At 41.3% G+C, this 24,380-nt stretch overlaps 1 protein-coding gene across 1 annotated transcript in view; it reads right to left on the bottom strand.

Moving 5' to 3' along the window:
• Nucleotides 1-1,083: 1,083 nt before the first annotated feature.
• RNF175 (ring finger protein 175) overlaps nucleotides 1,084-24,380 on the bottom strand; it is a 67,753-nt gene continuing 44,456 nt past the window's right edge. Inside the window, 6 exon segments of the mRNA XM_036852227.1 lie at nucleotides 1,084-1,203; nucleotides 2,853-2,859; nucleotides 9,199-9,300; nucleotides 12,328-12,461; nucleotides 16,928-17,051; nucleotides 21,373-21,480. Coding sequence (XP_036708122.1) covers nucleotides 1,084-1,203; nucleotides 2,853-2,859; nucleotides 9,199-9,300; nucleotides 12,328-12,461; nucleotides 16,928-17,051; nucleotides 21,373-21,480 — 595 coding nt within the window.

Genomic DNA, 24,380 nt, shown 5'->3' on the forward strand with positions numbered 1-24,380 from the left:
TAGATTTGTTTCTTTTCTACTTCATACAAATGTAATGTCTTCAGGTATTGCAGAATAGATGTCTGGTGTGATGTAGACAGTGTTGGCTGTTTAACAAATGACCAGTAACTTAAAATGAATTAATTTTGGGGAGTTCAACATATTCTTGGGTTAACTTGTTCTGACTGGTCTTCCCAATTCTGTTAATTTTTTCCTTCTTGCTTGACTAATTCATTTGTTCAGCAAATATTTATTGAGTGCCTATTATGTGCCAGGTGCTGCTCCAAGTGCTGGAAAGATAGTAGGGAACAAAACAGATAAAATTCCCAGTCATCATGGAGGTGAAGACAAACAGTAAACAAATGAGTCTATGATATGATTTCAGGTATTGGAAAGTGCTGTGAAGAAAATAAAAGCAGAGTATGGCCATGGATTGACTGTGTGTGTGTGTGTGTGTGTGAACAGAGTGTCACAGAAGAAGAGAGTGCTTCTCTTCCCTTTAGTGCAGCCCTTGGGTGGGCTGAGTACATGGGGAAGCCCCAGGAAACCCAGCGTAGCTCTGGCCCATTGAGTGGGCTGCAACACACTGGTGCTAGAGGCTACAGGAGTGATCTCTACACAGAAGGGCTCTGTGGTGCCAAAGCTGCCACGTGGTAACAAGCACAAAGAACAGAAAAGACTTTGTCCTTAAACCATAGATTTAACAACTCTGCCTACTTCTTTGAAGATGTTGAACTGATAAGAAGGTATTTGTTGTAACTCAACGTTGTACATGAGGAGTACTTCGCAAACCTCTGAAACACGCCTCAGATGAGATCACTGTAAGCCAAAGTAGAGGTGGGATGTCCACAGTACCAAATGTGTCAGATGCGATGATTACAAAATGATTGTAATCGGAAGGATGCAAAACACGCTTTATTTGTTTATTCCATTGCTCAGCTTCTCTTTAAATTCTTTCCACACAAAGTGCCAGTTGTTACTCAGTTCTCTAAATTCTTGGGGTCATCTCTAAAATTAGAAAAGAATATCAATATTAAATGTAGGATTAAGGATTAGAAAATATTTCAACATGCATTACATTGCTTCTTGGGTAGGTGTGCCATGCTATTCCAGCCCTAGTGAATAATTAATGCCTTGGACGATTCCTATCACCACGGGTTGCCAGGCCACCAGATAACGAAGCCAGTCCAGGATTTGCCCATATAAAAATTGTGTGTGGAGGAGCTTCAAAATGGCGGAAGAATAAGACATGGAGATCACCTTCTTCCCCACAAATACATGAAAAATACATCTACATGTGGAACAACTCCTACAGAACACCTACTGAATGCTGGCAGAAGACCTCAGACCTCCCAAAAGGCAAGAAACTCCCCACGTACCTGGGTAGGGTAAAAGAAAAAAGAAAAAACTGAGACAAAAGAATAGGGACGGGACCTGCACCAGTGGGAGGGAGCTGTGAAGAAGGAAAGGTCTCCACACGCTAGGAAGCCCCTTCGCAGGTGGAGATGGCAGGTGGCGGAGGGAGGAAGCTTCGGAGCCACGGAGGAGAGCGCAGCCACAGGGGTGCGGAGGGCAAAGCAGAGAGATTCCCACACAGAGGACGGGTGCCGACCAGCACTCACCAGCCCGAGAGGCTTGTCTGCTCACCCGCCGGGGCGGGCGGGGGCTGGGAGCTGAGGCTCGGGCTTCGGTCGGATCGCAGGGAGAGGACTGGGGTTGGCAGCGTGAACACAGCCTGAAGGGGCTAGTGCACCACAGCTAGCCGGGAGGGAGTCCGGGAAAAAGTCTGGAGGTGCGGAAGAGGCAAGAGACTTTTTCTTGCCTCTTTGTTTCCTGGTGCGCGAGGAGAGGGGATTAAGAGTGCTGCTTAAAGGGGCTCCAGAGAGGGGCGCGAGTCGTGGCTATCAGTGTTGACCCCAGAGACGGGCATGGGACGCTAAGGCTGCTGCTGCCGCCACCAAGAAGCCTGTGTGCGAGCACAGGTCACTCTCCACACCGCCCCTCCCGGGAGCCGGTGCAGCCCGCCACTGCCAGGCTCCCGTGATCCATGGACAACTTCCCCGGGAGAACGCATGGCGCGCCTCAGGCTGCTGCAACATCATGCTGGGCTCCGCCGCTGCAGGCTCGCCCCACATTCCTTACCCCTCCCTCCACCCGGCCAGAGTGAGCAAGAGCCCCCGAAGCAGCTGCTCCTTTAACCCCGTCCTGTCTGAGTGAAGAACAGACGCCCTCAGGCGAACTACACACAGAGGCAGGGCCAAATCCAAAGCTGAACCCCGGGAGCTGTGCAAACAAAGAAGAGAAAGGGAAATTTCTCCCAGCAGCCTCAGGAGCAGTGGATTAAATCTCCACAATCAACTTGAGGTACCCTGCATCTGTGAAATACCTGAATAGACAACGAATAATCCCAAATTGAGGAGGTGGACTTTGGGAGCAACGATATATACATATTTTTCCCTTTTGCTCTTTTTGTGAGTGTGTATGTGTATGCTTCTGTGTGTGATTTTGTCTCTATAGCTTTGCTTTTACCATTTGTCCCAGGGTACGGTCTGTCCGTCGTTTTTTGTTTTTGTTTTTGTTTTAGTATAGTTTTTAGCGCTTGTTATCATTGGTGGATTTGTTTTTTGGTTTGGTTGCTCTCTTCTTTCTTTCTTTCTTTTTTTATTATTTAAAAAATTTTTTTAATAATTATTTTTTATTTTAATAACTTAAATTTAATTTAATTTAATTTAATTTTATCTTCTTTCTTTCTTTCTTTTTCTCCCTTTAATTCTGAGCTGTGTAGATGACAGGCTCTTGGTGCTCCAGCCAGGCATCAGGGCTGTGCCTCTCAGGTGCGAGAGCCAAGTTCAGGACATTCGTCCACAAGAGACCTCCCAGCTTCACGTAATAACAAACGGAGAATATCTCCCAGAGATCTCCATCTCAACACCAAGACGCAGCTCCACTCAACAACCAGCAAGCTACCGTGCTGGACACCCTATGTCAAAGAGCTAGCAAGACAGGAACACAACCACACCCATTAGCAGAGAGGCTGCCTAAAATCATAATAAGGCCATAGATGTCCCAAAACACACCACCAGACATGGACCTGCCAACCAGAAAGACAAGATCCAGCCTCATCCACCAGAACGAAGGCACTAGTCCCCTCCAGCAGGAAGCCTACACAACCCACTGAACCAACCTTAGCCACTGGGGGCAGACACCAAAAACAACGGGAACTACAAACCTGCAGCCTGTGAGAAGGAGACCCCAAACACAGTAAGTTAAGCAAAATGAGAGGACAGAGAAACACACAGCAGATGAAGGACCAAGGTAAAAACTCACCAGACCTACTAAATGAAGAGGAAATAGGCAGTCTGCCTGAAAAAGAATTCAGAGTAATGATAGTAAAGATGATCCAAAATCTTGGAAATAGAACAGAGAAAATACAAGAAACGTTTAACAAGGACCTAGAAGAACTAAGAGCAAACAAACAGTGATGAACAACACAATAAATGAAATTAAAAATTCTCTAGCCCTCTGCCCCCCGTCCCCCACCGTGGCCGGCAGACGAGGTGAAATTTGGTTGCCTGTTGGCCTTAACACATGCCTTCAAATTACAAAAGAAGATTTACTACTAGGTACACATTGGAAGAAGCAGGTGTTAATACCACTGGAACTTGGTCTTGCAAATCAAAGAGGAAATGAAAAATTACCTAGAAACAAATGACAATGGAAACACAACAACCCCAAATCTGTGGGATGCAGAAAAGCAGTTCTAAGACGGAAGTTTATAGCAATACAACCCTACCTTAAGGAACAAGAAACATCTCAAATAAAAAACCTAATCTTACACCTAAAACACTTAGAGAAAGAAGAATAAAAAACCCCCAAAGTTAGCAGAAGGAAAGAAATCATAAAGATCAGATCAGAAATAAATGAAAAAGAATTGAAGGAAATGATAGCAAAGATCACTAAAATTAAAAGCTGGTTCCTTGAGAAGATAAACAAAATTGATAAACCATTAGACACACTTATCAGTAAAAAAGGGAGAAGACTCAATTCAATAGAAATAGAAATGAAAAAGGAGAAGTAACAACTGACACTGCAGAAATACAAAGGATCATGAGAGATTACTACAAGAAACACTGCCAATAAAATGGACAACCTGGAAGAAATGGACAAATTCTTAGAAATGCACACCCTTCCGAGACTGAACCAGGAAGAAATAGAAAATATGAACAGACCAATCACAAGCACTGAAATTGAAACTGTGATTAAAAATCTTCCAACAAATAAAAGCCCAGGACCAGATGGCTTCACAGGCGAATTCTATCAAACATTTAGAGAAGAGCTAACACCTATCCTTCTCAAACTCTTGCAAAATATAGCAGAGGGAGGAACACTCCCAAACTCATTCTACGAGGCCACCATCACCCTGATACCCAAGCCAGACAAAGATGTCACAAAGAAAGAAAACTACAGGTGAATATCACTGATGAACATAGATGCAAAAATCCTCAGCAAAATACTAGCAAACAGAATCCAACAGCACATTAAAAGGATCATACACCATGATCAAGTGGGGTTTATTCCAGGAATGCAAGGATTCTTCAATATACGCAAATCAACCGACGTGATACATCATATTAACAAATTGAACAAGAAAAACCATATGATCATCTCAATAGATGCAGAGAAAGCTTTCGACAAAATTCAACACCCATTTATGATAAAAGCCCTGCAGAAAGTAGGCATAGAGGGAACTTTCCTCAACATACTAAAGGTCATATATGACAAACCCACAGCCAACATTATCCTCAATGGTGAGAAACTGAAACCATTTCCACTAAGATCAGGAACAAGACAAGTTTGCCCACTCTCACCACTATTATTCAACATAGTTTTGGAAGTGTTAGCCACAGCAATCAGAGAAGAAAAAGAAATAAAAGGGATCCAAATCGGAAAAGAAGAAGTAAAGCTGTCACTGTTTGCAGATGACATGATACTATACATAGAGAATCCTAAAGATGCTACCAGAAAACTACTAGAGCTAATCAATGAATTTGGTAAAGTAGCAGAATACAAAATTAATGCACAGAAATCTCTTGCATTCCTATACACTAATGATGAAAAATCTGAAAGTGAAATTAAGAAAACACTCCTGTTTACCATTGCAACAAAAAGAATAAAATATCTAGGAATAAACCTACCTAAGGAGACAAAAGACCTGTATGCAGAAAATTGTAAGACACTGAGGAAAGAAATTAAAGATGATACAAATAGATGGAGAGATATACCATGTTCTTGGATTGGAGGAATCAACATTGTGAAAATGACTCTACTACCCAAAGCAATCTACAGATTCAATGCAATCCCTATCAAACTACCACTGGCATTTTTCACAGAACTAGAACAAAAAATTTCACAATTTGCATGGAAACACAAAAGACCCCGAATAGCCAAAGCAATCTTGAGAAAGAAAAGCGGAGCTGGAGGAATCAGGCTCCCGGACTTCAGACTATACTACAAAGCTACAGTAATCAAGACAGTATGGTACTGGCACAAAAACAGAAATATAGATCCTTGGAACAGGGTAGAAAGCCCAGAGATAAACCCACGCACATATGGTCACCTTATCTTTGATAAAAGAGGCAAGAATATACAATGGATAAAAGGCAGCCTCTTCAATAAATGGTGTTGGGAAAACTGGACAGCTACATGTAAAAGAATGAAATTAGAATACTCCCTAACACCATACACAAAAATATACTCAAAAGGGATTAAAGACTTAACTGTTAGGCCAGAGACTATCAAACTCTTAGAGGAAAACATAGGCAGAACACTCTATGACATAAATCACAGTAAGATCCTTTTTGACCCATCTCCTAGAGAAATGGAAATAAAAACAAAAATAAACAAATGGAACCTAATGTAACCTAAAAGCTTTTGTGCAGCAAAGGAAACCATAAACAAGACAAAAAAACAACCCTCTGAATGGGAGAAAATATTTGCAAATGAAGCAACTGACAAAGGATTAATCTCCAAAATTTACAAGCAGCTCATGCAACTCAATATCAAAAAATCGAACAACCCAATCCAAAAATGGGCAGAAGAGCTAAATAGACATTTCTCCAAAGAAGATATACAGATTGCCAACAAACACATGAAAGAATGCTCAACATCACTAATTATTAGAGAAATGCAAATCAAAACTACAATGAGATATCACTTCACACCAGTCAGAATGGCCATCATCAAAAAATCTAGAAACAATAAATGCTGGAGAGGGTGTGGAGAAAAGGGAACCCTCTTGCACTGTTGGTGGGAATGTAAATGGATACAGCCACTATGGAGAACAGTATGGAGGTTCCTTAGAAAACTAAAAATAGAACTACCATACGACCCAACAATCCCACTACTGGGCATATACCCTGAGAAAACCATAATTCAAAAAAGTCATGTACCACAATGTTCATTGCAGCTCTATTTACAATAGCCAGGACATGGAAGCAACCTAAGTGTCCATCAAGAGGTGAATGGATAAAGAAGATGTGGCACATATATACAATGGAATGTTACTGAGCCATAAAAAGAAACGAAATTGAGTTATCTGTAGTGAGGTGGATGGACCTAGCGTCTGTCATACAGAGTGAAGTAAGTTTGAAAGAGGAAAACAAATACCGTATGCTAACACATATATATGGAATCTAAAAAACAAACCAAAAAATGGTCATGAAGAACCTAGGGGCAAGATGGGAATAAAGACGCAGACCTACTAGAGAATGGAATTGAGGATACGGGGATGGGGAAAGGTAAGCTGGGAGAAAGTGAGAGAGTGGCATGGACATATATACCCTACCAAATGTAAAACTGATAGCTAGTGGGAAGCAGCCGCATAGCATAGGGAGATCAGCTCGGTGCTTTGTGACCACCTAGAGGGGTGGGATAGGGAGGGTGGGAGGGAGGGAGATGCAAGAGGGAGGAGATATGGGGATATATGTATATGTATAACTGATTCACTTTGTTATAAAGCAGAAAGTAACACACCATTGTAAAACAGTTATACTCCAATAAAGATGTTAAAAAAAAAAAAGAAAAAAGTGTATGCGCTCTGAGCTGAATCTCAGTTAAGGAGGTTCCTCTACCTACAGCCACGTAGCAGAAATAGTCATTGTTATTTACACTACACCTAATTTCCAAAAATAAATCGAATCCATCCACTTTAAAATCCCCAAATATCATAATCCCAAACAAGAATTAAAGGCCATGGTCACATACTAAAAAAAAGAGGAAAGAGGGGAATGGTTACAGTGGAAAACCAAGAATAATGGGAACTACCGTAGTGAGCAAAAACAGCTCTGGCAGGAGAACTGTCAGCTCATCAGAGGGAACTCATTGCATATTACAAAGAAAAACATTAGTTCATAGATACTACATACGTTATCCTGGTATCTTTGATAAATTGTACTAAGGGAACTTAACTAATACCCGGTATCTCTGTTAGCAATGTTCTACACAGAAAGGCAGAGTTTTCACATGTAGCTTTTATCTTACACTGAGTCTCAATAAAGAGTACATGTATTTCTTTAGCTGCCTTAGAAGAATGACGATTGTTGTTAGGATGTTACATTCAGAAATAAAGTTCTGTATCTCATAGGGGAAAAAAAGAGTACATGTAGTATTCAAAAGTTTCTTCTCTCAAGACCATTTCTTTCTCTCACAGAAACCAATTGTCCTTTGTTATTTAAATGATTGTTAAGGTGACATTTATGATCATATCACCAATTTTATAACAAAGATTTATTTACTGAAGTTTCACAAGTAAGTTATTAACCAAAAGCTGTTCTGGACTCGTGTTAGGATGAGTGGAGGAGAGGAAGGCTCATGACAGGCCTTCAGCCTTGCCTGTGCCTGCCTCGCAGGGACTCTGCGAGGAAGGCCAGGCCTGGGAAGGGAGCTGGTGGCCGCAGAGGGTGCTCTCTGTTGTTGGCGTGCGGCTCCGAGATCCAGGGGCCCACGCACGCTGCCTCCTCCACTGCCCTGCTTGCAAGTCCGTCCTTGGTTTGCAGCCCCCAGATATGGGGGCATTGCTGCCAACAGCTGCCAGTTCAAACTAAACAGGGTTTGAAGAGTCGGCAGGGCAGGGAGCAGGGTGGGGGTCTCCTTTAGCACTGTGAATGCAGGTGACTGGAACTCAGAAGGAACAGTAAGGCTGTCACTTAGGAGAAGAGCGAGTACTTGGCAGGCAGAAACCATCCCATCAGTGCTCTTCTGCTTAAGGGGGGATATGTTTTAGTTCCATTTACACCCCTGGAAGATATACACTCTGGTCTTGCGCCAGTGGGGGGTTGAGGGCTAAGTCTTTGTAGTCAGCTCTGGATGGGGACATTCCCTTCCTGTGACCTTAAGGAGATTTGGGTTTATTCAGTTAGGGATCCCTGCTGTCTATAAAAATCCTTTTGCTGCCATTTGCTGAGCAAATCTGTAGTAGGTCTTCACTCCTTTCAATATTATTATTACTTAGGTTAGCCTAAGAAAAGATGAGCTGTAGCAAGGAATTAAAAAAGCCAAAATTCAGGGGAAAAACCCCTACTCGTGTCTGGAAATAATACAATTTGGTACACCTTAAAAATACTTTTCTATTCTAGCTCACATTTGGGGCCTTTAAAATTTCAATTCTAATCTATTTGTCTCCCCACCCACTCATCCCATCCACCTGTTACCTATCATCTATCTGTTTGCCTATCTATCTATTATCTATCTATTATCTATCTGTCTATATCTATCTATCTATCTACCTATCTATCTATATCTATCTATCTATCTATCTATCTATCTATCTATCTATCTATCTATCTATCTATCTATCTATCTATCATCTATCTACCTATCTATCTATCTATCTACCTACTTACCTACCTACCTATCTTATCCTTCCATATATTCACCTATCTTTCGCAATGTCCCATCACATTTCCACTAAAGCCCTAATAGTGGAATATGTGGAATATAAAGAGTAGAATGTATCTTTTTTGGCATTTAATTTCCTAACTAGAATAGTAACGTAAGCACAGGGGAGAAAAGAAACCAGAAAGTTGTTTTGAAATAGGTGGTTAGGGAGAACAGAATGTTTTCTGCTGTACCTATAATGAAGATAAGGAAAGTTTAGATTAAAGAATACATCACCAGAAAAACATTTAAGATAATATTTCATAACTTTATAAAAAAGGATACGGGTTATTGATCATCCTCTTCAAATCGACCTTCTCTTTGCAGTAAGGGCACGTCTGCTTTTTACCAACAATACACCAACCTCGGTTGCAGAATTCATGAAAGCTTAGGGATCTTGTTAGGGAAGCTTCTGGATATTAAAGGGCAAGGTCTGCTTCATGATGATGTAATGGAAGTGATCCCACCTGTAGGGCGGAGTGGTGGAGGTGGGAATGGCTCTCAGTTATGACTCAGTTGTGTCCATCACTCTTTTAGGGAGATTCTGCAGGACAAGGGAACCACCAAGTCTCAGAGGAGCCTGGAGTCAGAGCTGCAATAGCTTATGACCCTGAGGAATTTACTGATCTTCTTGGCCTTACGTGTTCTTACCTCACTCGATTCTTGTGATTAAATTAGATAAAGAATGTGGACATGGTTTTTTACAGGAATGTCTTACATATACATATCATTGTATTTCTCTGTCTCGCTTATCATGCATTTTTCTGTGTTTACCGTAGAATCTCTCCATTCGGCTTTTTGTGCACCTACTCACTACCTACTATGTATGTAACCAGACTTGTCTTAGGCACTAGACAAGTTTAAATTATTTGTGGTCAAGAATTTGTACAAATATTTCTGTTAGCTTCATAAGTTTTTTCTCAACTTTTTATTACTGATAAAGGGCCAGTTATTTTTTAATAGAATATAAACCTATAATGAACATCTAAAACTCTAGGCATTTACAGATTCAGTTGTACACATCCCCTTGTCCAGAAAGTTTGACCCTTTGGCCCCAAAGTTGCCAGTATGTTTTCCTGCAGCACCAGGGACGGAGTCTTACAGAGCACAAGTCACTCTGTGTCATGACTTTCTGTGTATTTACATTTCTCTCTGGGCAATATGTTACCTGTGGGACCATGACTCATCCATCTCTGTGCTCAGCACCTTAAGCAGTACCTAAATGCCTACTTATTGAACAAATATTTGAATGAATCATTGAAAACTGATTACTTTTGCAAATGTATTTCCCCCAGGTTCCACAGCTTATAGATTTGGGTAAAATGATTAACTATAATGAGATCCATCATGTTGATTTATTTCTACAGTTGTTGACCCCAGTGTGGCTTTCTGGATCAAGATCACACAATGTGCTGCCTGGCCTGCTACACACCTGTGTGAACAACAATAATGTTCCTTCTCTAACAGACGGAGGGTATGAAGGTGGAGGAAAGTCAAGGCCATGTAGATGATTCCTCAATATTAGATCTGTGTGCAACTAAGAGTTCCCACTCTTTTATGTTCTTGGCATTGGGGTCACGTTTGCAACGTGCTTGGGTTAACATACAGTGTATTATAACAAAGATTCTGAATCACAGCCCATACAGCTCTTCATTCAAAAGGGCTGGAGTACAGCCTCTTCTTCCAGATAGGTATGGCATTCAGGGGTCATCGAGCCAGCATCGAAATGTCCATCTCCTCTTTAATATTCTCTTTCATCTTCAAAATCTCATCTGCAAAGCTTCCACACTGGTAGAATTGCCGCAGAGCAAGACTCAGATCCCTGCCCCCTTGTTAATATGATTCCGGTTTGCCCACTCCTTGTTAATATGACTCATGCTAAAATGGGCCATTAATAATACTCCTTGAAAAGCAAATTTAAAGGTGACTACATTTTCGATCACATATGCACACATGTACAACAATCCCTAAGGGCTTTTAAAGGTGAAGAGAGAGAAAATACTTCCACTTGCAAATGGCAGAAGGGGCTCTGTTCCAACATTTGAAAAGTAAATCATATTTAAAACTAGGACCAGACTTGGAAAATTTCTACTAAGAATGATAGTTTTTTGGGAAAGGTGTCACACTGAGAAACCACATAGACTTCCACATGGGGTATCTTTATGTTTCTCACCTTAAAATGTTAAGACTTAAAAGTTGGAATAATACATTTCAGATGAATTTGGTCCAGTTTTTGACTCTCAGGATTGAATAAATGGAATCTGTCCAGATTAAACAGAATCAAATCATGAGTGCTGCACATCTAGGGTATTACTGATTGAGTTAGGTGGGCTTCAGAGGCAAAAGACAGATGGTTTAACCACCTCATAATGCCAGAGCTTTGAACTGACTGAGTGCATAACAATATTATAAAATTGATATTGTACTATAAAATAAAGATAAATGATGCCTTTTTTTCCCTCTCTTAAGAAAAGAATTAAAATACTGATTGTTGGCCAACGCAAACACAACTCTGGTATCCAGAGTTACTTGCTCAGGCAGGGCAGGCTGCTGGGCTCTTGACCTCAGCATCTTTCAGCACATGGAGATCTTCCTCACGGTTACTGGAGTCCCAGAGGATGCTGATTTCCAGGCCCAGGCTGGTCTGGTCCCTAATACCTAAAGATCCCTCAGCCAGGACATAGCGATTTGGGGTACAGCCCATAGGCAGAGGAACCAAATAGTCCAAGAATTGGGTGCTCACGTTTTGGTCCCTCCTTGTGTAACTTAAGGTGTCCTGCTGCCTGTGACGTTATCCTCTTTTCAAGACCAAAGCTGATACTTGGCTTCCCCCATCACCACTGTTGACACAAGCAGGTTCCTAAGGATTATTTCCAGGCAAAGAACACCACTTTGTCGTTCTTGTTCCTGTGAGACTCAGACACGGGCTCCACCTGGAGAGTCCTGAGTTCCTCCCTGCACCTGAAACTTCACTCTGTTTTTCACTCCCCAACCCTTTCTCTCTCTTGTCCTTCTTGGCTACCTGTTCGCTTATAGCTTCTCCAGCTTTCCCAGCCAGCCTCTGCACAGATGCTGCAGCCCTCCTGTCTGTGTGGCATGAAGATTCCTTTTTAAAAAAGAAATTACTGGAGGAGGAGGAGGTTCACCTCCTGCTAATTAAGAGCAGTTCATTATTCAGCAGGGATTGCCAGAAAGTCTCAAAAAGAAGATGGGTGGGAGGATAAAGGCTTGGGGTTTGGGGATGAGCATTAAGCAAGGCAGAGGGTGGGGGTAAGGGGAGGAGGGGAAGGAGGAGGGAAGTGATGAGACAGTCTTCCCTGACTGGCTATGTCCCATGCCCGACACAGATTATCTGAAAATTGTCTCCTGGCATTGGCTTGATGAAGACCAAAGGGTCTCCCATGAAAAGGATACACATGCTTGCACGAAAGCTGGTAGGTGTTTTCAGTGGGTCCTTCTTCATCAAGCACCACGATGATCTTCTGCCCACAGATGGCACAGATGTTGTCTGACAAGCTCCTGGTGGGCATCCCACTGACTCTGTAGAACTGTTGGGGGAAAGGCACAGAGCACCACCATTCTCGGAACACAGGGAAGCCACTGCCAGGCTTGGGAACATAGTCTTTACTGTTTCTCTGTTGGTTTAGAACTTGAAACACTTTTTCCCATAGGGACAATGCTACTGTGGGGTAAATATTTCTAGGCAAAACCCCACTGAACCCCAAATGGACCCAAAGCACATCGCTAATTATAACTACCTAACCTCCCCACCAAGGAATCCTTTGAGAGGAACAGTTTTTATCCAGAGCTGTAAGTTCAGACTCACACGGGAAGCTTTTTAAGCTCACCCAGAGCCTGATCCTTCCCTTTATTTTCCTGGAGACTCTGATTCATAGATCTGGAGTAAACCCAGGCATCTATGTATCTTTTAATTAATTTTAATATAATTAAAATTTTAATATAATCCCAAGTGATTATACGGAGCACACAGACTAATCCCATTAGAAGGCAATGCATCCAGAACCCTAAATTAAGGCACTGCGTCTCCCCAGGGCTGCAGATGAGGAGTGATTCTCAACATTGGCAGCACATTAGAATGTCTCAGAAGCTTTTTTAAAAATAAAATATTTATTTTATAATAGCTTTAAACTTAAAGATACGAAGATAGTACAGAGTTCCCATACCAAGTTTCCCCTACGAGTAACATCTTATATTAGTATGGTACATTTGTCACAATTAATGAGCCAACATTGATACATTATTATGAAATAAAGTTTATGCTTTATTCAGATTACTTGGTTTTCCCCTAATGTCCTTATTTTGTTTCAAAACCCCACCTAGGATACCATTAATTATCGTGTCTCCTTAGGCTCCTCTTGGCTTTGGCAGTTTCTCAAACTTTGGTTTTTTTCTGACTTTGACAGTTTTGGAGGCAGGTATTTTGTAGAATGTCCTTCAATTGGAATTTAGCTGATGTTTATTCTCTTGATTACGCTGGGGTTATGGTTTTAGGGAGGAAGATAACAGAGGTGAAGTGCCATTCTTACCACACCGTAGCAAGGGTACATGCAGTCAACATGACGTCACTGTTGATGTTGACCTTGATCACCTAGCTTGAGGTAGTGGTTGTCAAATTTCTCCACTATAAAGCTACTCGTCCTTTTACTTCTTTTTATACTGTACTCTTTGGAAGGAAATCATCATCACCATGAGCAGCCCACACTTAAGGAGTGGGAAGTTATAAGTTATGCTCCACCTCTGCATTAGTCAGCATTCTCCAGAGAAATGGAACTGATAGGATATGCATGAGTGTGTGTGTGTGGAGAGAGAGAGAAAGAGAGAGAGAGAGAGAGAGAGAGGGAGGGAGAGACGGAGGGAGGGAGGAGAGGGAGGGAGGGAGAGGGAGAGGGAGAGAGAGACTCATTTTAAAGACTTGGGGCTGGGAAGTCTGAAACCTGGAGGGCAGGCTAGCAGGCTGTAAACTCTGCAAAGAGTTATTTCAGACTTAAGGCAGAATTACTTCTTCTCTGGGAAACTTCAGTTTTTGCCCTTAAGGCCTTTGACTGATTAGCTAAGACCCATCCATATTTTCAAGGGTATTTTCTTTCCCTTAAAGTTAATCATATCTACAAAATACATTCAAAGCAACATGTAGACTGGTGTTTGATCAAACAACTGGACACCAGAGGCTAGTCAAGTTGACACATAACATTTAACCACACAACCTTCTTAAGGGTGGAGTATCTACATAAATTATGTGGAATTCTTCTGCATAGGAGATTTGTCTATTCTCCTCTATTTATTTATTTATTTTATTTATTTATCTATCCAATCATTTATTTATGTCACTATGGACTCATGGATATTTATTCTATACTTTGAGTTATAACCCAATACTATTACTACTACTACTACCTACTATTGTGTTGCTCAAATTGTTTCAGATTTGGCCATTGGGATCTCTTTCAGTTGGCTTCTATGTCTCTTTGACATATCTCCATCATTGTGGCTGTTTTCTTGTGTGGGGGTTTTTTTTTTCAGCACTTCCTTACTTTCTGACACTACAAGATACTCCAGGCTCATATTGTATATTCCCTGCCAAGATCAGAATCAGCCATTTTTCCAAGAAGCACTGCTTCCTCTTATTATAGAATGGTATTAGAAACCAAGATCTGGGTACTCGGTGTGCTCACTGCTACTGAGGTGTCATTGCTTCTAGGGCTTCGTAGCTGACAGAGCAAGGAAATATGTCTGTATATACTAACCCATGTGTATACACATATCTATAAATATTTCTATATGTATCATCTACATTAAGATACATTAAGCTAAACATGAGTTCAGCCTGGTGTCTTTGACTCATCCATTACTACATAGATCATTCTACCCTTTTCTCCTTGCTTGTATGTAAGCTTCTGAGAGTAAGAAATGTAACTCCCACAATCGGTCTTCCATTTACTTGGTAGTCCAATTCCAGAATACATGTATAGTGGTATCAAAATTGTTAACCCATAGCCCTGAGGGAAACTACTTTATGAACTAGCATACAGTGCTTATGTATAGTTCCTTTTGCTTTTAATATTAGATCTCCACTCATTTCAAAGTGACTTAGGTCAGCACTTTCCCCCCACCCCCTTCAGTGAGGTTATTTCATACATTTGTAATACAGTTAAACTCTTTTGTCACAGTCTACATTCTATCCTGGCATTCCCTGACATCCTAAATGATTTTTTAAGATTTGCATACATTAAGGTTTACCCCTTCTGCTATAAAATACTGTTGATTTTGACAAATGCATAGTGTCATGTATTCACCATTAGAGTATCATACAGAATAACTTCACCACCCTAACAAATTACCTGTGCTTCACACATTCAACCCTGCTCCCTCCCTAACCCCCTGGCAACCACAGATCTCTTTAGCGTCTCCATAGCTGTACCTTTTTCAAATTGTCATAGAAGTGGAATCGTATAGTATGTAGCCTTTTCAGGCTGGCTTCTTTCACTTAGCAATATATATTTACAATTCATCCAAGTTTGGCATGGCTTAATAACTCATTCCTTTTCCTAGGGAGCTTTTAAAACAAAGCAGATGCATTGGCTCCACTCCCAGAGTCTGACTTAATTAGTGTGGGGCTTAAGCACTGGGGTGAGAATGGAGAGTGCTCATCCTTTGCTTCCTCTTTACCTCTGTCACAAGTGTGCATGCACACACACACACACACACACACACACACACACACACACCACATCAGTTTAAATCACAGATGGCTGTGCCAATGGCTCGAGGCAGGGGTTTTTATGTATCTGGTGGTTGGAAAGAGGATGACAGGAGATGACAAGATGTTGAAGACTGGCGGGGTGGGGTCAGGTGAGAAATCTCCAGGATGTTGGTGCTTAAAGACTTGGTTGTCTTGCCAGGTTAAATCTCTTCTTCCTGGTCCACTGGAGAACAGAGGACATACAACTCTTCTCTTCCTCTCCTGTCCATAAACAAGCACAAGAGACTTTGGGAATTTTTTAAAGGGGGGATGGCTCTGGTTTTTGTTGGAGGAACTAGGAGTGAAAATGCTCCCTCCTGTGCTCACCTTAAACCTTATAAGAAAGGCAGTTGTCTCAGAGATTGCACATGCCAGGGCGATTCCAGAATTTCACTACAGAAGTTGGATTCCAGGCTCTAGGAAAAGAGTAAGATGGAGCCTACAGAGATGGGAGATGAAGTCAAGGTCTTGTTTACTCAGTCCTGTCCCATAAAGAGAGGGAGAACAACAATCCAGAAGTTCACTCTTCTCTTGCCACTCACACTGGTTTTTCCATTTTACATCTGGCTGTGTACCAAAAGACTGGTAGAGGGCAGAGATGTGGAATTTCTGAAACCACTGGGTCTTCCCTGGAGCCCTTGGTATGCAAGTTTTTAAGAGATGTGCATGTGTTAGACACAGATGGATACTCCTAATATCTGAATCTGGAATCCATCTAACCAGAAAGTATATCCATTCTGAGTTTTAATTTTAAGAGAGTTAAAAAAAAACTATTAGGGATTTTTTTAAATTCCAGGGAAGAATATTACAGTTAGAATACATTTAGCACACTTCTTTTGTCTTCTACTTCTTCAAATGCTGTATAATGATAACTGCTGTATAATGATAATGATAACATCATATCTTTATGATGAGCATTACTCTGAGGCATTGGTTGATTCTAAAGTGTTTTATGCGCATCAAATATGACTTTTATTTGCATTAGCAGAGATCAAGGTTTTTGTTATTGCTGAATTTTTACTAATCCTTTATTTTTATTTTTTTAGATTAATTTTTACTAATCCTTTATATGTTGACAATTGGAATATGCTAGACATGGTTACTTCCAGATAATCTGATGCCAGGAGAATCCAGGGAGCAGTTGGGCTGACAGAACCAAAAAAGATTTATCTGTTTTTGAAAATGGATGCAAATGTGTAAGATGAGACCATTTTTCCATGTACCATAAATGATTTCAAAGAATGAAAGCAATGCTTCCCCTATAGTAGAAGCCATGTAATCTGAGCAGATCTCTGCAAAGTCTCTCCCCATTACTCCATAGTAGAGGCCATAGAACAAGGGCACGATGCCAAAATCCATGGAATCTCTAGCCTTGATTCTATTGAAAACAACAGTGAAGGGAAATAAGGACGTGGCATTTGTGGGGATGGGTAAGGGCTGCAGCTTGGAAAGTATGGGGTTGACCAAAAAGTTCATTCGGTTTGCCCAAAACCCCGAACGAACTTTTTGGCCAACCCACTAGTCCTGCCATGGTATCTAATAGAGCCTTGGGCCCCCCATTTATTTGTTTAATGTTTCTTTCTTTTTTTTTTTAATGAAAGAATTTAAAATTCTCTCAATTCCATTCAAATTTTACTACTCAGGGCTAAGTGGACAAAGTCATTATTGAGAGTGTTTAAAGGCTTCTTAGGACTGCAGTGCTGAGACAAGCCAACTCTAACCAGCAGTTCTCAAGCTTGGCTGCGTGTAGAAAAACCTGGGCAGCTTGTAAAAACCTCCATCCCCAGGCTGCACCCTGGGCCAATTACATCAGGCTCTCTGGGGGTGGGGCCTGTGCAGCAATATTTTTGGAGGCTCTCCAGACACCAGGTGATTGCAGTGGTCCGCTAACATTAGGAACCTCTTTAATAGTCCAAAGGTTCTCAGCCCTAACTGTAGATTGGAATCACCTGGGGGAGATTTAAACATATACTGATACACGAGCCCACTTTCAGGGGCTCTAATTTAAGTGGCCTGGGCTGAGGTAGGGACAGCAGCTAGGGTTGAGAATCCCTGCTATCAAACTTAGATTCTACAGAATGCTTTCAAATACTTTATCTTTCCTAAAAATATTTGAGATAGATATTATTATCCCCAATTTACCTTTGAAAAAATGGAGACTTAGAAATAATGATTTGCTTAACATGACAATTGGTACAAAACAAAACCAGGAATCAAGCACAAATTTTGAGGCCCTTTGCTGCTATGCCGTGGTTGCCGTGTGTTAATAAAAAAAATCTTTTTGCTAGTTGGATCATATTTCAAACGCACTAGGATTCTCTACGACAACCCCTATTTCTTTTTTAAAGGTAAATGTTTCTTTAAAAAGTAAATGATTAGTATCACCTCACACCAGTTAGAATGGGCATCATCAGAAAATCTACAAACAGCAAATGCTGGAGAGGGTGTGGAGGAAAGGGAATCCTCACGCACTGTTGGTGGGAATGTGAATTGATACAGCCACTATGGATAACATAGTTTAAGAACATAGTCCTTAAAAAACTAAAAATAGAATTACCATTTGACCCAGAAATCCCTCTACTGGGCATATACCCAGAGAAAACCATAATTCAAAAAGACACATGCACCCCAATGTTCATTGCAACACTATTTACAATAGCCAGGTCATGGAAGCAACCTAAATGCCCATTGACAGACGAATGGATAAAGAAGATGTGGTACATATATACAATGGAATATTACTCAGCCATAAAAAGGAATGAAATTGGGTCATTTGTAGAGACGTGGATGGACCTAGAGACTGTCATACAGAGTGAAGTAAGTCAGAAAGAGAAAAATAAATATTGTACATTAATGCATATATGTGGAATCTAGAAAAATGGTGCAGATGAACAGTTTTGCAAGGCAGAAATAGAGACACAGATGTAGAGAACAAACTTATGGACACCAAGGGGGGAAAGCGGGGGTGGGGGCAGGATTGGTGGTGGTGGGATGAATTGGGAGATTGGGATTGACCTATATATACTAATACATATAAAATAGATAACTAATAAGAACCTGCTGTATTAAAAAAAAATTCAAAAAGAAAGTAAATGATTAGCTTCTAATGTAATATCTGGATCTTAATCATTGCACTTTTGATGTGCTACCTCTGTAAACAGTCTCAAATACTAGCAATGGATGTAAGTGGGTCTGACTGAGTTGGGAAGGAAGCGGAGAGAGGAGAGACGTTGGGTAGTCTGTCTCTGGAACCTTCTTCTGGTGGTTTTTGTACTCTTAATTTGAGGAGGAAATGGTAAAGGCAGAGAGCTGTGTAGACCTAGAGGGCAGCCATCTTTTGGTAATGCGAACCGGGAATTCCAACACAGCGGGTGGTTTCATCCTTTCAATATTTGAGAATTGGGGCAGTGAGGAAGAATGAAGATGACCTTCCCTCCATACCCAGGGGAGCACGTATTTATAATCTAATTGATAAAAAGTGTAGCAATGAACTCGTGGTTCCACAGAAAAGAATCTTAATACCATAATGCTCAACAAAAATTAGAAGTGAAAAAAATAGTTCCTTCCCATCGGAAGGGTTAGATTCTTTGAATGCCTCACTATAGGAGAATTCCTGGTTAAGGATCTTAAAATTGTATGGATAATAATCTTGGGGCAACTCTATTCCCAAGTAACTTCATAAAAGTCCTTATGAATACTTTTACATTCATTAAAGTAATACAGACAGTATGCTGAAAAAATAAATCAGTGTCTTTCTATAGCTTAAACTAATAATAATAGATCTGTACAGTTATTTTCTATCCCTTTCCTGCTAGAGAATGGTAGGAGTTCCCACTCTGAAAGTTTCATGAAATACTTATAAAATCAGATTGCTATGTTGCCATAGGAAGAGCCCTTCCTCCCAGGGCTGGCTCTCCATCTGATTGTCTTCCTTATTTTATTTATTTATTATTATTTTTTTCAAAATATTTTTTAAAATTTATTTTATTTTTGGCTGCGTTGGGTCTTCATTGTTGCACGCGGGCTTTCTCTAGTTGCAGCGAGCTGGGGCTACTCTTCGTTGCGGTGCATGGGCTTCTCATTGAGGTGGCTTCTCTTGTTGCAGAACATAGGCTTTAGGTATGCAGACTTCAGTAGTTGTGGCATGTGGGCTCAGTAGTTGTGGCTCACGGGCTCTAGAGCACAGGCTCAGTAGTTGTGGCGCACGGGCTTAGTTGCTCCACGGCATGTGGGATCTTCCCGGACCAGGGCTCGAATCTGTGTCCCCTGCATTGGCAGGCGGATTCTTAACCACTGCACAACCAGGGAAGCCCTGTCTTCCTTATTTTATGAGTTAGGGGTTGCTGACCTCTGCCTCTGAATTTCTGTTAAGGTCCTAGAGATTTAGAGTAACTTTGATGTGACAGATCTTCCAGGGAATTTTTCATTTGAGATGTTTTCCATGGCTGTGCGGTATGTCTTACATTCCCTTTCCAGGACATAGGTTGATTACACAGCCTCAGCTCTGCCCTCACCCATAACACATCTCAGCAACCATCTTCACAATGGGAGCACGGTTCTGAGTCATAGATATTATTATCCCAATTTCCTTTATTTCTCCCTAGACTTTCTTGTTTTTTTTATCTCTTCACCTCTCTTTCAGCGAAAGTTTCAGTACTCAGTTTCCTCTTTTCCTAACTGCTCCCAGCAAAAGAGATTTCATGGATACCAGAAACAAAATTCTAGAGCAGTGCTGTCCAGTGGAAATATAGATTGGACAAAATTAAAAGTTTTCTTGTAGCCACACTAAAAAGGTAAAAAGAAACACATGAAATAATTTCACGAATACATCCAGAGTACTATCATCTCAGCATGTAATCGATCGAAAAATTATTTTCTTTTGCTGTCTTTGAAATCCGATGTGTATTTTAGACTTACAGCACCTCTTATGTCATAATTTAAGTGCTCTGTAGTTACATAGGCTAGTGGCTACTGTATTGGACAGCATACTTCTAGAGGTTTTAAGGAAGAAGATCTATAGAAGGAAATGACACTTCAGAATTTTGTGGAAGGGAAATTTGTAGTTCAGTAAGAATTACTCTACCATAAATGTCAGCCTACTTTTTTTGTGTTTGTTTAAATTTATTTACTTTTTGTCTGCGTTGGGTCTTTCTTGCCGCGCGCAGTCTTTTCTCTAGTTGTGGCGAGTGGGGGCTACTCTTCGTTGCAGTGTACGGGCTTCTCATTGGGTGGCTTCTCTTGCTGCAGAGCAGGGGCTCTAGGCGCGCAGGCTTCAGTAGTTATGGCACTCGGGCTCAGTAGTTGTGGCTCACGGGCTTAGTTGCTCCGCAGCATGTGGGATCTTCCCGGACCAGGGCTCGAACCCATGTCCCCTGCATTGGCAGGCGGATTCTTAACCACTGCGCCACCAGGGAAGCCCTGTCAGCCTGCTTTTAATGGTGATCTTTTAAACTTATAGACCACGTATAGATTCTCTTTAAAGCTTATAATTTTTGGAAAACTTTTAAATCTGTGGGTTTTCTCTTCCTTTTCTCCTGGTTTTCCCCAGCGATATCTATGATACCAATGATAGGCCTATAAACAACATGTGTGTGGAAAAGTATAGGGCCAAACGTGGCTTGCAGAGACAGAGAACTTGACCAGGTGAATGTTATAAGCAAGTGCTTGGAGATATGAATGTCTTAATTGGAGATACTTACTTGAAAAATAAATTGAATCCACACATTGTAAACATGATAGCCAAATAACCCACAGCACCAAATGCACAGCTAACTTTGTAGATGAGAAGAAACCATTTGTAGACCAATCTGTGGAGTAAAAAATGGGGAGAAGCACAAAACACATACTATAAAACACTATACTATAAAATATTTTACCTTTTTAGAACACTGTTATAAGTCAATTTTTAGTTTCTAAAATTCTATTCATCATGCAATATACAGAACATGAATATATTCTATCAGCTAAACCCCATAATAATCTCGAGTTTTAATACACTATCAACAAGCAGTATATAAACAGTACTATCATGCACATGTGTTTCTGTGTATATGCATATGTAAATTCATTGTGACTTATTTATGTTCCTCATGTAAAAATGGCCTTCAGGACTGGTTATTCTATATGGGACCCTGCCTACCTTCCTCTCCTCCTTTTCTCATTTGGCCCTAGGTTAGCTTAGAGTGGTTTTGGCAAGAGTACCTTGGAGGCAAGCAAAAGATGGGAAGAGAAGTCTAGAGGAGAGACCCCCAGGAGTTTCTCTTCCCTCCTGCTCCTGCTGCCCCAGCCCCAGGGCAGGCATCACCAGCCCTCACCCCATCGCCTCTCCACTCAAACAGCACCCTACCCTGCAGTCCTGGAACAAGAGTGCCTCAGAATTGTTTTTTCTGCTATGTGGACGGGTTCTTTGTGTGTTCCACACTCACCATGATGACTCCTAAGGCCTTTCCCTCTTCCCACAGGGTCCAAGTGGAGAAGGGAGAGTATGGAGATGGAGGGCAAGAGTGGAGATGACCTAGAAGGAGCCATGTACCCTGTTCATTTCCCTCATTCCAGGCAGTAAAAGACCCTTAGAAAAACTACAGAAAGGCCACATGGCTGCTTCGTGCCCGAGAGAATGTGGGAAAAGGATGGGGGCACAGCTCCATTCCTGGGACACCGTGGTACCAGGGCCCTGCCCACTGGAACAAGAAGAGAGGGTGGAAGGAGGAGGGCTGGGGGGCCCAGGCTTGGTGCCCAGAGAAGATAGGGGGTGCTGGCACGTTGCACACAAAGGTGAACAATGGCAGGGGGCCCTGTTCGCCCTCAGCCCTTTCCCTCCTCATCCTCTTCAAGCCCCTCTCCTGCATTTCACCCCAAACTTCATTCAGAGTCGCCCTTGAAAAACTTGGTCCCCCCTTTTACCTCTGACCCCTGGAGCCCTGTCCCCAACTCTCACCTTCCCCGACTTCCTCCCTGTTGGAGACATTGCACCAAATGCTATGTTCTATGGTATTACTGATGCAATGTTTCAGCGTTATTTAATTTATTTATTAAAAATTTTTATTGAAGTATAGTTGACTTATGATATTATATTAGTTTCAGGTGTACAACATAGTGAGTTGACATTTTTATGCATTACGAAATGATCACCACTATGAGTCTGGTTATCATCTATCACAATACAAAGTTATTACTATATTATCAACTATACAGGCAGACCTCGCTTTATTGCACTTTGCAGATACTGTGGGGGGTTTTTTGTTTGTTTGTTTGTTTTTACAAATTGAAGGCTTGTGTCAACCCTTTGTTGAGCAAGTCTATAGACGCCAGTTTTTCCAAAAGCATTTGCTCACTTTTTGTCTCTGTGTCCCATTTTGGTAATTCTTGCAAGATTTCAAACTTCATTATTATTATATTTGTTATGATGACCTGTGATCAGTGATCTTTGATGTTACTATTGTCATTGTTTTGGGGTACCACAAAACCACACCCATGTATGATGGCAAACTTAATTGATAAATATTGTGTGTGTTCTGACTGCTCCATCCACTGGCCATTCCCCCATCTCTCTCCCTCTCCTCAGCCCTCTCTATTCCCTGAGACACAACAATATTGAAATCAGACCAATTAATAATCCTACAGTGGTCCCAGTGTTCAAGTGAAAGGAAGAGTTGCGTGTCTCTCACTTTAAATCAGAAGCTAGAAATGATTAAGCATAGTGAGGAAGGCATGTCAAAAGCAGAAATAGGCTGAAAGCTAGGCCTCTTGCACCAAACAGTGAGCCAAGTTGTGGATGCAAAGGAAAAGTACTTGAAGGAATTTAAAAGTGCTGCTCCAGTGAACACAGAAATGAAAGTGAAACAGCCTTATTGCTGATGTAGAGAAAGTTTTAGTGGTCTGGAAAGAGGATCAAACCAGCCACTACATTCTCTTAAGCCAAAGCCTAATCCAGAGCAAGGCCCTAACTCCCTTCAATTCCCTGAAGGCTGAGAGAGGTGAGGAAGCTGCAGAAGAAAAGTTTTAAGCTAACAGAGGTTGGTTCATAAGATTTAGAGAAAGACGCTATCTCTGTAACACAAAAGTGCAAGGTGAAGCAGCAAGAGCTGCTGCAACAAGAAGCTGCAGCAAGTTACCCAGAAGATCTAGCTAAGATAATTAATGACGGTGGCTGTACTAAACAACAGATTTTCAAGGTAGACAAAACAGCTTTCTATTGGAAGATGCCTTCTAGGACTTTCACAGCTAGAGAAGAGAAGTCAATGCCTGGCTTCAAAGCTTCAAAGGACAGGCTGACGCTCTTGTTAGGGTTTAATGTAGCTGGTGACTTTTAAGTCGAAGCCAATGCTCATCTACCATTCTGAAAATCCTAGGGCCCTGAAGAATTATGCTCAGTCTATTCTGCCTCTGCTCTATAAATGGAACAACAAAGCCTACCTGGCAGCACATCTGATTGCAACACGGTTTACTGAATACTTAGTACTCCTCAGAAAAAAGATTCAAAATATTACTGCTCATTGACAATGCACCTGGTCAATCTAGAGCTCTGATGGAGATGGACAATGAGATTAATGCTTTTATGCTTGCTAACACAACATCCATTCTGCAGCCCATGAATCAAGGACCAATTTCAATTTTCAATTCTTATTATTTAAGAAGTACATTTCATAAGGCTATAGCTGTCATAAATAGTGATTCCGCTGATGGATCTGGGCAAAGTAAATAAAAA

This window comes from Balaenoptera musculus, chromosome 5, assembly GCF_009873245.2.
Source record: "Balaenoptera musculus isolate JJ_BM4_2016_0621 chromosome 5, mBalMus1.pri.v3, whole genome shotgun sequence".
In the NCBI taxonomy this organism is placed as follows: Eukaryota; Metazoa; Chordata; class Mammalia; order Artiodactyla; family Balaenopteridae; genus Balaenoptera; species Balaenoptera musculus.